This window comes from Octopus sinensis, linkage group LG15 (genome assembly GCF_006345805.1).
Source record: "Octopus sinensis linkage group LG15, ASM634580v1, whole genome shotgun sequence".
In the NCBI taxonomy this organism is placed as follows: domain Eukaryota; kingdom Metazoa; phylum Mollusca; class Cephalopoda; order Octopoda; family Octopodidae; genus Octopus; species Octopus sinensis.
In genome coordinates this window covers 23886020-23900314 of record NC_043011.1, presented here as the reverse complement: position 1 = coordinate 23900314, position 14295 = coordinate 23886020, and the positions used below count along the sequence as shown (strand labels likewise).

The 14295-nt window shown below is 38.3% G+C and overlaps 1 protein-coding gene across 1 annotated transcript in view; it reads left to right on the top strand.

Moving 5' to 3' along the window:
- LOC115219783 (tyrosinase-like) overlaps positions 1 to 10078 on the top strand; it is a 50811-nt gene extending 40733 nt beyond the window's left edge. Inside the window, exons 4-5 of the mRNA XM_029790038.2 lie at positions 256 to 400; positions 8247 to 10078. Of these exons, the coding sequence (XP_029645898.2) occupies positions 256 to 400; positions 8247 to 8482 (381 nt within the window). The 3' untranslated portion in view covers positions 8483 to 10078. The remainder of the gene's footprint in view (positions 1 to 255; positions 401 to 8246) is intronic.
- The last annotated feature ends 4217 nt before the right edge of the window (positions 10079 to 14295 follow it).

The window sequence follows — 14295 nt, the reverse complement described above, 5'->3', positions numbered from 1 at the left end:
TATAGGGCAACAGGATAAAAACTAAGATTATTATTTAAAGAAATTTCCTAAACATTTACCAGATGTAGTTTGTTTTTGTTTTTGGTGGGGAGAGGGTCTTTTGCATGTTTGTGTTTGGGTTTTTCTTTTAACCATAAACATTTTATACTTCTGTAGCCATCATCAACACCGCCGTAAACAAAATATTCACCACATAATATTAAAGTTTCTATATAAGTTTTAAAATTTTATGTAACTATTTCTCTTCTTTGACAGCTGCCAGTATTTGAAGCCCCGCCGGGTCACGGTAGAATGGCCAACATGGTGCCGTTCTTTCCAGTAGAAAAGAACTTCATGATGTTTGCTCACTCACACGCTCTTGGCTACGACTATGACGATTTGGTTGAAGCAGATATACCGAGTAAGTAACATTCAGGATTTCAATATTGTTTTAAACCTCAAACATTTCTTTTCCAATTCCGTAAATCGTAATGATACAAATATTGTTATTAAAGCGGTGAGGTGGCAGAATCATGAGCATGCTGGACAAAATGCTAAGCGGCATTTTGTCTGCCGCAACGTTCTGAGTTCAAATTCCACCGAGGTCGACTTTGCCTTTCATCCTTTCGGTGTCGATAAAATAAGTACCAGTTGAGTACTGGGCGGGGGAGGTCGATGTAATCAACTTATCTCCTGCCTTAAACTTGCTGGCCTTGTGCCAAAATTTGAAACTGGTATTTGTAATGCTATTTTTACAGATGATAAGGAGTTGACACACGGTATAAATCAGACGAAAACCCTTATTATAGTTTTGTTAATCATTAAATATTTCTTTTTAAATTTATGATAGGCGCAGACGTGGCTGTGTGGTAAAGAAGTTCGTTTCGCAACCACTTGGTTTTGGGTTTAGTGCTACTGGGCAAGAGCCTCTTCTACAATATATATTTCTTTACTACCCACAAGGGGCTAAACACAGAGATGACTTACAAGGACAGAAAAACGGATTAAGTCGATTATATCGACCCCAGTGGGTAACTGGTACTTAATTTATCGACCCCGAAAGGATGAAAGGCAATGTCAACCTCGGCGGGATTTGAACTCAGAACGTAGCGGCAGAAGAAATACGGCTACGCATTTCGGCGGGCGTGCTAACGTTTCTGCCAGCTCGCCATCCTGGACCGACTAATGCCATGTGAACAGAGGTAAAAATGCCATCTCTGTGGCATTTTACCCTGTTCTCTGGCTTGTCTGAATTAGCTAACTTTATAATAAATGTGATGAATACCTAGTTTTGCTGTCACATAAAAAAAAAAGAGCAGAATAGAACTTCTATTTACAGGCTGAGTATACGAAAGCAAAACACTATTTTACTATCCATAAATAAATTCGAATATTTACCGTTAAAACAAAAAGAGGTAACAGAGTTAGTCCATTGTTTTACTCTGAAAGTTTTACCACACTATAGTGGGTTACACCATGGTTCCTGTGCTTCGTGGCAGAAGTAGGAACAAAGAGTGAGAGAAAGTTGTGGTGAAAGAGTACAGCGAGGTTCATCGCTCCCCACGCCGGAGCATCGTGGAGCTTAGGTGTTTTTGCTCACTAAACACTCACAATGCCCGGTCTGGGAATCGAAACCGCGTTCTTACGACCGCTGCCCTAACCAATGGGCCATTGCGCCTCCACACTGTTGGGGTTACTATATATGAAGGAGTAAAAAGAAATTACTAAGTCATTAGTATTAGAGCTGAAAACAAGAGCAGTAGCACACAAAACTAGATGACTTGTATTTAAATTCGCCAGTTCTAAGTGCAAACGCTACCGGGTCTCGTTTTTCTTTGCAGCGCATTTCAGTAAATACCAGTAATATAATAGGACAGTAATATAATAGGACAACCTGCTCTAAACCCACCTTGTCAAAATTTAACTTTGTGTTTTCTCGAACAGAAATATTTTTATACAATGTACAAGCAGGACTGTGTGGTTAAGAAGCACGCCTTACAACAACCTGGTTTCAGGATCATCCCACTGCGAAGTGCCTTGGGCAAAAGCCTTCCACTATTGTCCCGGGCCGACCAATGCCTTGATAAACTGAAAATGTGTAGAAGCTTGTTGTATGTGTGCGTGCGTGCGTGCATGCGTGCGTGCGTGTGTGTGTGTGTGTGTGTGTTGTGTGTGTCTGTGTGTGTGTCTGTGTCTGTGTGTGTGTGTGTGTGTGTGATCTCGTTTGTATCTAGTCCCCAACAGCTTAACAATCGGTATTGGTTTATTTTCGTCCCCATTACCAAGCGGTTCATCAAAAAGTGACCGATTGAATAAGCACCGGATTTTAAAGAATATTAAGTGACTAGCAGTATCGCCCGGCGTTGCTCGGGTTTGTAAGGGAAATAACTATATAAGCATTTTTAGAGAGTTATAGCCAAAAAATAGCAAAAAATGCATTAAAAATGAAAAAAATATGATGGTAAATTTTTTTTTTAATCGTTGACTCATCGTAGACATTTTTAGAGAGTTACTTACCTTATATAATAGCGAAAAAATGCATTAAAATGGAAAAAAAACGATGGTAAATTTTTTTTTAAATCGTAGACTCATGTAGACACTTTCTTAGCCATTTCTGTTTTGGTGTCTTCAAGCCATGAAGTCGTTGTTCAAAAAGAACGCTGGTCTCCTTGACAACGCATTACGACGTTGATTTCCTTACACTCCCTTCCCCACAGGTGCAGGTGTGAGCTTGGACGCCAACTCCGCCGCCATCGACACACGAAAAATTATGCATTAAAATGGAATAAAAAATGATGTTAAATTATTTTTAAAATCGTAGACTCATCGTAGACGCGCGCTAATACTCAGACGGGCTCGATATGAATCACGACTATAAGCTACCCGAATTTGGTTAAACTGCACCGCAAAATGTGGGAGTAGTTAGGAATCTAAATCGAAGGGACAGACACTCACACAACTACAGTTTTATATATATAGATATACATAGCGCAGTAGTGGTGAGATGTGACAGCAAAGAAAAGCATACATTCACTCTCTGCATGCAATTAGACTCGGAAAGTTCGTGAGGAACCCATTGACCCAATTTGCTGACTTTTCCGATAGCACACAGGTCTCAATGAATGGTTGAATGACCAAATCCAAGCTTCTCTGCTAGTTCCTCAACAGTTACGATGAGATTTTGTTCCACCAGGGTTTTCAGGATGTCCTTGTCGAGTTCTACAGATCTTTCAGGATGAGGCTCGTCTTCTAGGCTGTAGTTTATGGCTCGGGATTTCTGGAACCACCATTGACGCTGCCTTACGCTTATTGTCCAATCCCCATATACTGCATTAATATTTCTTGTACTTTGCACACATTTATATTCTGTTATTCTTTTATATGTTTCAGCCTTGAGGTTGTGGCCATGCTGGATCATGTGTGTGTGTGTGTGTGTGTGTGTGTGTGTCTATCTGTCTGTCTGTCTGTATGTATATATGTATATGTATGTGTGTGAACAATAATATTTTCAACAGATGTGTTGCAAATGTATCTGATTGTTCTCAAGCTTCAATACTGTGTGTGTGTGTATGTGTGTGTGTGTATGTATGTATGTATATGTATGTATGTATATGTATGTATGTAAGTATGTGTGTATGTATGTATGTGTGTGTGTATGTATGTGTGTGTGTGTATGTGTGTGTGTGTGTATGTATGTATGTATGTATGTATGTATGTATGAGTGTATGTTTACTTTATTACTAACACAAGCCACTACGGTTATTTAATGTAAAGTCTTCCTCAAATCACTCTCTCTCTCGCTATTTACTCTCTTCCAAGAACATTTTCACTCACTCTTAGCTCTTAGCTTCCCATACATTTTACTCATGTATCTATCAGCGTCATAGACAGAATACTTTCAGTCGCTATTTACTTTCATTTTATTACTCTGTCGCTATTTACTTTCATTTTATTCGTTGCCCACTGTGTGTGTGCGTTTGCGTGTGGTGTAAACCAGACTAAGAAAAGCATTTGACACACACACCAGAATGTGAGTTTTCTGTAAATTTTGCTTAATTGGAGTTTAAATTTTAAAAACTGGACCTGGCATGACGCGATGCATTGTACTCTTAAAAATGCTAGGTAAATTGTAATTGAAGAAATCCTATATTGTAGATTTGTATAACTCCCAAAGGGAGGCAGATAAAATCTGCCTTTTATAATAAGAGATAGAGGTTCATCTGTTCCATTAAACACTTCAAGGCGGTGCCCCAGCATGGCTATTGTCCAATGACTGAATCAAGTAAAATATAATGGCTAATCTAAACTAAAATTTTATATATCTTATCTTATACTTGTTTCAACCATTAAACTGCAGCCATTCTGGAGCATCACCTTGAAGAATTTTTGACCGAAAGAATCAATCCCAGAACTTTTTTAAGCCTGGTACTTATTCTATCGGTGTCTTTTGCTGAACCGCTAAGCTGAGGGGACGTAAATACACCAACACCGGATGTCAAGTGGTGGTGGGGGACAAACACATATACAAAGATGCACACACACACACATACATATACATATACGACAGGCTTCTTTCAGTTTCCGTCTACCATCTTAAGTACTATAGTTTCGACACGAAACTATAGTAGAAGACATTTGCCCAAGGTGCCACGCAGTGGGACTGAACCTAAAACCATGCTTCTTACCCCACAGCCATGCCTGCGCCTATATTTTGATACGTTGTAAATGTAATTCTATTTGTACAGAATTACGATTGCTTTTGAAGGAGGACAGAATAAGTCACAAAAGTTTCCATTTAGTTTAGAGTTTGGTCTTTAACTTGTATTGAATATTACACGAAATAGAAAGACAATATCTGAATAAGTTTCTATTAATTCACCTTATCTAATGTGTGTGGTTACTTACTATTCATCGCTAGTATTCATTTTTATGAAAATAGTTCTCGCTACACATATCCCTAATACAATATTGAGGTCAAATTTGAAGAAGGGGATTTAGTTGGAGTTTAATAAATCTCGACTGACAAGAATGTTATTATCCCTGCGGCTAATTTTTTTTTTTTTTCTTTTAATGAAAACGCTACTAAGTATGTCACCTTCCTGATATATAATTAGCGAGATAACAATATGATAAAAAGAATTATCTGCACCATCTGTTGATGAGCTTCATAAATATTTTTCTCTTGTGTGCTCCATTATATAACAGAAAAGGCTTCTTGCAAAAAACAAATAGCCAGACGATATTAAGGAAAATTGAAAATTAAAAGTAGCCATTACTTTTGAAGGTTGTCACATGATGGAACAGTTACAAATGATTGTTTGAAGAAATTTGAGGATGGGAGTATCACTATAAACTAAGGGTATATTTATAACTGATGTGATCGTGTCATATGACTAATATGTACTAGGAATCACTATTACTATCCTACAGAATCTAAGCAGTTGGTTGGTTGGTTGGTTGGTTGGTTGGCTCGTTGGTTAGTATAGACATGGATGTACTTTTACTACTTAATACAACGTGGCGAATGCGATGGAGTACAAGGCTGGGTAGCAGCGAACCGAATCTGCGAACCACTTTCAGTCCCCAGTTGTAGCTATTTTCTTTCTCAAATACATCGTTAAATACATTGGGAAAGGCATTAATGTCACAACATCCTAACTACTCTGTTCTTAAAACCACACGCCTTCGTTTCTGGTGGAAAGGAACTAGAAATATAGATCGTTAAATTAAGAATTTGAAAAACCCTCAAACATGGCTGTGTCGTAAGAAGTTTGTTTCCCAATCACATGGTTCTGAGTTCAGTCCCGTTCTACAATAACCTTGGGCTGATCAAACCCTTGTGGGTGGATTTGGTAGACTAAAACTGAAAGAAGGCCCATCGTATACACACACACACATGCATGTGTGTGTATGTGTGTAACAGAGAGAGAGAGAGAGAGAGAGAGAGAGAGAGAGAGAGAGAGAGAGAGAGAATCTCTGTGTCTGTATTTGTGTCACAGCACCGCTTGACTAGGCTTTGAAAAAATTAAGTACTGGAGTCGATTCGTTCGACTAAAATTCTTCAAGGCGTTGTCCCAGCTTGGCTACTGTCTGATGACTGAAACGAGAAAAAAGATAAAAGAATCCGATCCAAGCAATCACTGCTGCTACTCCAACTATTCGGTTGATAGGTTGACACCTCTCAGTTACAACGGATTCTTTCTACTCTCCAGAAGCAAATACATACATACATACATACATACATGCATACATACATACATACATACATACATACATACATACATACATACATACATACATGCGTACGTACGTACATACATACATACATACACACATACATACATACACACATACATACATACATACATACATACATACATACATACATACATACATACACACACTCATACATACATACACATACATACATACATACATACATACATACATACCACATACATACATACATACACACACTCATACATACATACATACATACATACATACATACATACATACATACATACATACATACATACATATACAGAATGCAATGGGTAAATTGTCACCATTTTATGCACATAGTTTATTTTTGATTTTGTCAATTAAGCAGTACGATAGGGTTAGTTGGGCACTTTCTATAAGAAAAACAGCACCATGACACAATTCACTCTGCCAGAAATTTCGAAACGACATGCTGTACTGTTTAGCATTCGCACCTGATGCTCCAATACGAACATTTCAGAGTGTTTGTGTGTCAATATGAGGACAGTGCAGAAGATTTAGAAAATGTTGGATGAGTCTAATGGTGATTATGAAGGTGCGACAGGTCGGAAATCTTGCTCTGATCGTTCTGATAAGAAAAGAACTCCTGAATTTTTTGGTGAAATGCTGGCTATGATTGACAACGATCCCTCCAAGTCAATCAGGTCCATCACCAGAGACATGGGAATGTCTGAGTTTCTTATCAGGTAGGTAGTACTTGAAGACATTCGGCATTCCCCATGGAAGATGAGAAAGGGCCAATTTTTATCCCAGGCTATCGAGGACAAGAGGAAAGACCGCACTACGAAGCTTTTGAACAAACTCAAGCATCCCTTCCAACCGAACACGTTTTGGTTTTTCTCAGACGAGAAAAATTTCTGCCAGGATCTGATGCTGAACACACAGACCAACCGTTGGCTTGCCGTGTCCCCAAAACACGCACTGAGAGTAATAAAAATCAAACATCCAGTCAATATCATGGTGTCTGGGGTGATCACTAGTGATGGCGACGTTATGCTTCCATTTATCTTCACACACGGCCTCAAACTCAACACGGATGCCTACATCAAGTGCCTGAAGGTGATAGTGCTGCGCTGCGTCAAGAGGGTCGCTGTCAGTTGACACTATGTCTAGCAACAGGATTCTCCACCATGCCACACAAGCAGGAGAACCCAGCCATGCTGTCAGCCAATTTCTGTGACAACATCACCACTAACATCTGGCCACCTAACTCTCCACACTGCAACCCCTTTGATTATTATGTGTAGGAGGCAGTTGAACGAGAAACCAACAAAACTCCTTGTAACACCAAAGATTAACTGAAGGCAAGGATTATGGCAACATTCACCAACTTAAACAAGGAGACCGTCCAGAAGAGTTGCGGAAGATTCCGAAGTCGTCTGGAGGCCGTGGTTGAAACCAATGGCGATTTTATTGAATAAATTTACTATTTAATATTTGAAGTTATTTTCATGCAATTTGGGTAAATATATCTGTTAAAATGAGATGTCAGTGTTATTTTCATTTTTGCATATATACATGCACCCTATATATATATATTTCGTTTTGGGATTTGGTTTGCAAGATTCTTTATGTAAGTTCGTGTGTTGAAGCATATTCTGTTGTGTCTAAGGAGAGTCATTTTCTTTTTGTGCCTTATAATTTAACACACTCACCGGTAAAATTTGCACTTATTCCTTATTTTTATTTTCCTAAAATTTTCGATGCGTCTTGCAACCTTTTCAATAGTCTTATATATATATATATATATATATATATATATATATAGAGAGAGAGAGAGAGAGAGAGAGAGAGAGAGAGAGAGAGAATAAGTACTAGGCTTCCAAAGAATAAGTCCTGGGGGTCGATTTTCTCGACTAAAGGCGGGTACTCCAGCATGGCCGCAGTCAAATGACTGAAACAAATAAAAGAGTAAAAATGAACTGAGGTAAAATAAGGAATGTGTTTTCTTTATTTTAAACTTCTCTTTTTTTTTTTTGCAGAAACTTCGCTCAGTCCAGTTTGGATAATTGTTATTGTCGAAGCTGGTCTTTTACTGCTTTTGCTGGCAATCATCATCGAATTGGCACGCACACGTAAACTCCGTCCCCAAGCAAGACAAGTGAGTTCCACGTCTGTGCATAACAACGTCACCGCTGACACAGCTGATGAAGAACAACCAATATTCCAGCCAGGAAACCCAACTTACAGAACCTATAATGCTGCCGAGAATTCATAGTTGAAGAAAGAAAACAATTTTTTTTATATATTACTTAATTTATCTATCCTTACGTATGCGAAAGCATTTTGACATTTATCCAGCATCACATTTTCGTTTTTGTTTTCTTTTTTGTTTTGTTTTTATTTGTTTGTTTCTTGTTTTGTTGTTTGCTTCTACAATTTCTACTTCCACCGCTGGCTCACCCAGCCGGATCCTTGTGTGCGTGCAGAAAAATGTCCCTTCACCTACATAAAAAAAAAAATATCGTCAATGGAGCTTCTTTCTATACTGTCAATCGACCAGCAAAAATTAGACGCTAGCTCTTCATCATATCACTTTTTACTGCATTTTTAAAAGAAATTTGCAGAAGTGTTTGAATAGGTTCTTAAGGATAAGCAATTGGAATCGTACAGAAGTGCGTTGTAAGTTGCTTGAAACATTGTGACACAAAAGAAAAATAACAAAATAGTGAAAACAGAAAACTTTTTCTCAATGTGAAAAGGAAAAAGTTTAACGACCTTCATATACTTTCAGGCACGAAATATATAAACGTTACTAATCTTATCCCTTTTCTCATTGTAAGCAGCTCTCTGTCTTCATTATGTTGTTATTTTACTTCTGAAATTAAAAGATTTCTGTGTGGAAAATAAAATAAAATAAAATAAAATAAAACAGATACAGGGAAAATCGTATATTTTACAACAAAAACAAAATTAAAGTGATTGCAAATAGAGACGGTCCTAAGAATTTGAATAGGATCTTAAGGCCAGGACTACTAAAAATAATAGGTTTCAATAAAAAATATATATAATAAAATAAATCAATACAGATTTCAGTTCGTTAATGAGGTTAGAATAAAACCAAAACATGATCGGAGTTGTCTATCTTACTTTTTTTATCCCCACAGCATACTTATTTCTAGCTACCTTAAAAGTACCCTAGGCATTAAATATGTTAATACTAAAACGTTTCTTTTCTGATGCGAATGTCATCTCGAGCATTAACAAATACCATGGAAAGCACTTGACCGGTAATCCCAGAGATATGAGTTCGAGTCTCATGGCTGGCTGCTGACAATTTTTTTTTCTGTAATATAAGGATATTATCCTATTTACGCCGTTCATGCATAATTCTGCACTTGAGAATAAATTATCTCCATATCTGTATATCTCAATACATCTCCACATTTCCTACAAAGCAATTTTCGTTTGTGTGTGTGTGTGTGTGTGTGTGTGTGTGTGTGTGTGTATGTGTGTGTGTGTGTGTTGTGTGTGTGTGTGTGTGTGTCTGTGTGTATGTGTGTGTATTGTTAGAATGGCTAAAACACGCGCGCGACGCAAACGCACACTCGCACTCACATTCACATACACACACGTACACACGCACACACACACACACACACCACACACACACACACACACACACACACACACACACACACACAGGACACCGAGTGAAGAAACAGCGTAGATAATGGAAGTAAAGATGAAGATAAATTGCCAGGTTGCTATTGCATACGTAAAGGTTAGAAATATTTCGAAAGTAAGCTGCTCGCAGATTATTCTATTTTGTACATAGAAAAGACATTCATAAATAATATTTCTATTATTATTATTATTATTATTATTGTCGTTGTCGTTGTTATTGTTGTTGTTGTTAACAGGTAGCATCGTTAGCACGCCAGGCAAAATGCTTAGCGTTATTTCGTCTGTCTTAATGTCTGAGTTCAAATTCCGCCGAGGTCGACTTTAACCTATCATCATTCATGAGTCGATAAAATAAGTACCAGTTGATAACTGGAGTTGATGTAATCAACTTACCTCAAACTTCAAACCTTGTGCCTTTAGTAGAAAGGATTATTATTATTATTATTATTATTATTATATTATTATTATTATTATTATTATTGAGTGAGGGAGCAGTGCATGCCATCAAAGTGACACTGGGGTAAAATATACGAAGCCCAGTATACCCATCATGACTACCCGTCTGATAAGGGTACACAAGGCACATGCATCACAACCATATGTGTGTGACATGGTGATCTCATATCAATATAAACAGCTCATGACCTTGCAGGTGGGGCTCAGTTAGAATTTTCTCCTGCATCCCGCTCAAAAGGTCTCTGAATAAGGGTTGTTTAAGGATGTTGAACGAAACACACCTGTTTCCAGAGGTGAATTATTCAAACCCCAAAGAATCCCTCTCAATACATGGCCATGATGCTCCCACACTACTTCTGCTCGTGATCAGAGATGCGCATATCGTCAGCCACTCAGGGACATGCTCAACTGGTTAAGGTCAAACAACTGACAAGCAAATCTGTGGTATTGAGCAGAATATTTGCTGTAGCCCATCTTTTATACCAAGACAAAACAATGTACATGATAACACTTCCAATCAGTTAAGATCAGAAGCCACGAGAACCACTGCCTGGTACTGCATCAGGGCATTTATTGTTGTTGTTGTTACTACTACTACTACTACTATTACTACTACTACTACTACTACTACTATTATTGTTATTATTATTATCATTATCATTATTATTGTTATGTAGCAGAATTATCAGAGTCTAAATGCCTAAAACTATTCCTTCCTACCCTTTACGTTCTGAGTTCAATTTCTTCTGGGGAGGATTTTGCGCTTCAGCCTTTCGGGGTCGACAAAATAAAGTACTAGTCAAGTAATTGGGCATCAATGGTATCAACTTGCCCCTCCCCTTAAAGTTTCTGGCCTCGTGCCAAAACAAAAAGAAATAAAAGACGGCGAGCTGGCAAAATGGCTAGTGCGTCAGACAAATTAATTAGCAGTATTTCTTCCAGTTCTTTCCATTCTGGTCTCACATACGTTGCCTTTCATCTATCGGGGTCAATGAATTAAATACCAGTGAAACACTGAGGTCGATGTCATCGACTAGTCACCTCCCCACAAAATATTTCAGGCCTTATGCCTTTAGCAGAAAGAATTATCATTTTCATTATCATTATCATTATTATTATTATTATTATTATTATTATTATTATTATTGAGTGAGGGAGCAGTGCATGCCATCAAAGTGACACTGGAGTAAAATATACGAAGCCCAGTATACCCATCATGACTACCCGTCTGATAAGGGTACACCAGGCACATGCATCACAACCATATGTGCGCGACATGATGATCTCTCATATCAAGATAAACAGCACATGACCTTGCAGGTGGGGCCCAGTTAGAATTTTCTTCAGGTCGAGTAACCCATCCCACTCGAAAGGTCTGAATAAGGGTTGTTTAAGGATGTTGAACGAAACACCCATGTTTCCAGAGGTGAATTATTCAAACCCCAAAGCATCCCTCTCAACACATGGCTATGATGCTCCCCCACTACTTCTGCTCGTGATCAGAGATGCACATATCACCAGCCACTAAGGGACATGCTCAACTGGTTAAGGTCAAACAACTGACAAGCAAATCTGTGTTATTGAGCAGAATATATGCTGTAGCCCATATTATTATTATTATTGTTGTTGTTGTTATCGTTGTCGATGTTGTTATTGTTATTGTGGTTGTTGTTGTTGTTAAGGCGGCGAGCTGGCTGAATCGTTAGCAGGCCGGGTAAAATGCTTCGCGGCATTTCGCCGGTGTATATGTTCTGAGTTCAAAATTCCACTGAGGTCGACTTTACATTTCATCCTTTAGGGTCGATAAATAAAGTAATAGTCAAGTACTGGGATCGATGTGGTCTTCTACACCCCACCCCACAAATTCCAAGTTTTGTGCCTTTAGTAGAAAGGATTATTATTATTATTATTATTATTATTATTATTATTATTGAGTGAGAGAGCAGTTCATGCCATCAAAGTGACACTGGGGTAAAATATACGAAGCCCAATATACCCATCATGACTACCCGTCTGATAAAGGTACACCAGGCACATGCATCACAACCATATGTGCGCGACATGGTGATCTCATATCAAGATAAACAGCACATGACCTTGCAGGTGGGGCCCAGTTTGAATTTTCTTCAGGTTGAGTAGCCCATCCCGCTCAAACGGTCCCCGAATAAGGGTTGTTTAAGGATGTTGAAAGAACCACCCATGTTTCCAGAGGTGAACTATTCAAACCCCAAAGCATCCCTCTCAAACATGGCTATGATGCTCCCACACTACTTCTGCTCGTGATCAGAGATGCACATATCGTCAGCCACTAAGGGACATGCTCAACTGGTTAAGGTCAAACAACTGACAAGCAAATCTGTGGTATTGAGCAGAATATTTGCTGTAGCCCATCTTTTATACCAAGACAAAACAATGTACATGATAACACTTCCAATCAGTTAAGATCAGAAGCCATGAGAGCCACTGCCTGGTACTGCATCAGGGCATTTATTATTATTATTATTATTATTATTATTATTGTTATTATTATTATTGTTATTATTATTATTATTATTATTGTTATTATTATTATTATTATTATTATTATTATTATTATTATTATTAAGACGGCGAGCTGACAGAATCGTTAGCACGCGGGGCGAAATGTTTTGCGGTATTTCCCCTGTCGCTACATTCTGAGTTCAAATTCCGCCGCGGTCGGCTTTACCTTTCATCCTTTCGGGGTCGGTAAACTAAATACCAGTTGAGTACTGTGATCGATGTAACCGATTGACCTCCTCCCCCAAATTTCAGGCCTTGCACCTATAATAGAAAGGATTATTGTTATTATTATTATTATTATTATTATCGTCATCATTATCATCATCATCATTATTATTATTATTATTATTATTATTATTAAAAAGGCGGTGAACTGGCAGAAACGTTAGCACGCTGGGCGAGATACTTACCGGCATTTCGTCCGCCGCTACGTTCTGAGTTCAAATTCCGTCGAGGTCAACGTTGCCTTTCAACCTTTCGGAGTCGATTAAATAAATACCAGTTACGCACTGGGGTCGATGTAATCGACTTAATCCCTTCATCCAAATTTGAGGCCTTGTGCTTCCAATAGAAAGAACTATTATTAAAGCAGCGTGCTAGCAGAATCGTTAGCACGCTGGGCAAAATGCTTCGCGGTATCTCGTCTGCGCTACGTTCTGAGTTCAAATTCTGCCGAGGTTGACCTTGCCTTTCATTCTTTTGAGGTCGATAAAATATGCACCAGTTAAGCACTGGGTCAATGTAAATGACTATATCCCTCCCCACAAAATTTCAGGCCTTGTGTCTTTAGTAGAAAGGATTATTATTATTATTATTATTATTATTATTATTATTATTATTAAGGTGGCAAGCTGGCAGAATCGTTAGCACGCTGGACGAAATGCTTAGCGGTATTTCACCCGTCGCTACGTTTTGAGTTCCAATTCCGCCAAGGTCGACTTTGCCTTTCATCCTTTGGCGGTCGATAAAATTAGTACTTGTTACGCATTGGAGTCGATGTGATCGACTTAATTCCTTCCCGCAAAATTTGAGGCCTTGTGCTTCCAGTCGAAATTATTATTATTATTATTATTATTATTATTATCACAATTATTTTCTTTTTATGTAAGTGTTCAGAGTTGAGGTAAAGCTGCTGGCGAGTCGTATCCGCGACCCGGTTTCAAATGCTATTTAACTGCATTTCCACTGCTAATGTCCATGGGTGAAAGACACAACCAAAACCATTCACCACTACCACCTTTATTAAATCTTGGTTTGTGCCTTGTCCGATAAAAACCTATTCCTTCCACCTATATTTTCATTCACCCTTGCTCTTTGTTTCTTTTTTTCTTTTCTTAGTTTCTTTCTTTCAACGTTTACTTCTAGCAGTGTGTGGGGAGATGGTGGTGGGTGGCGAATATCACAACT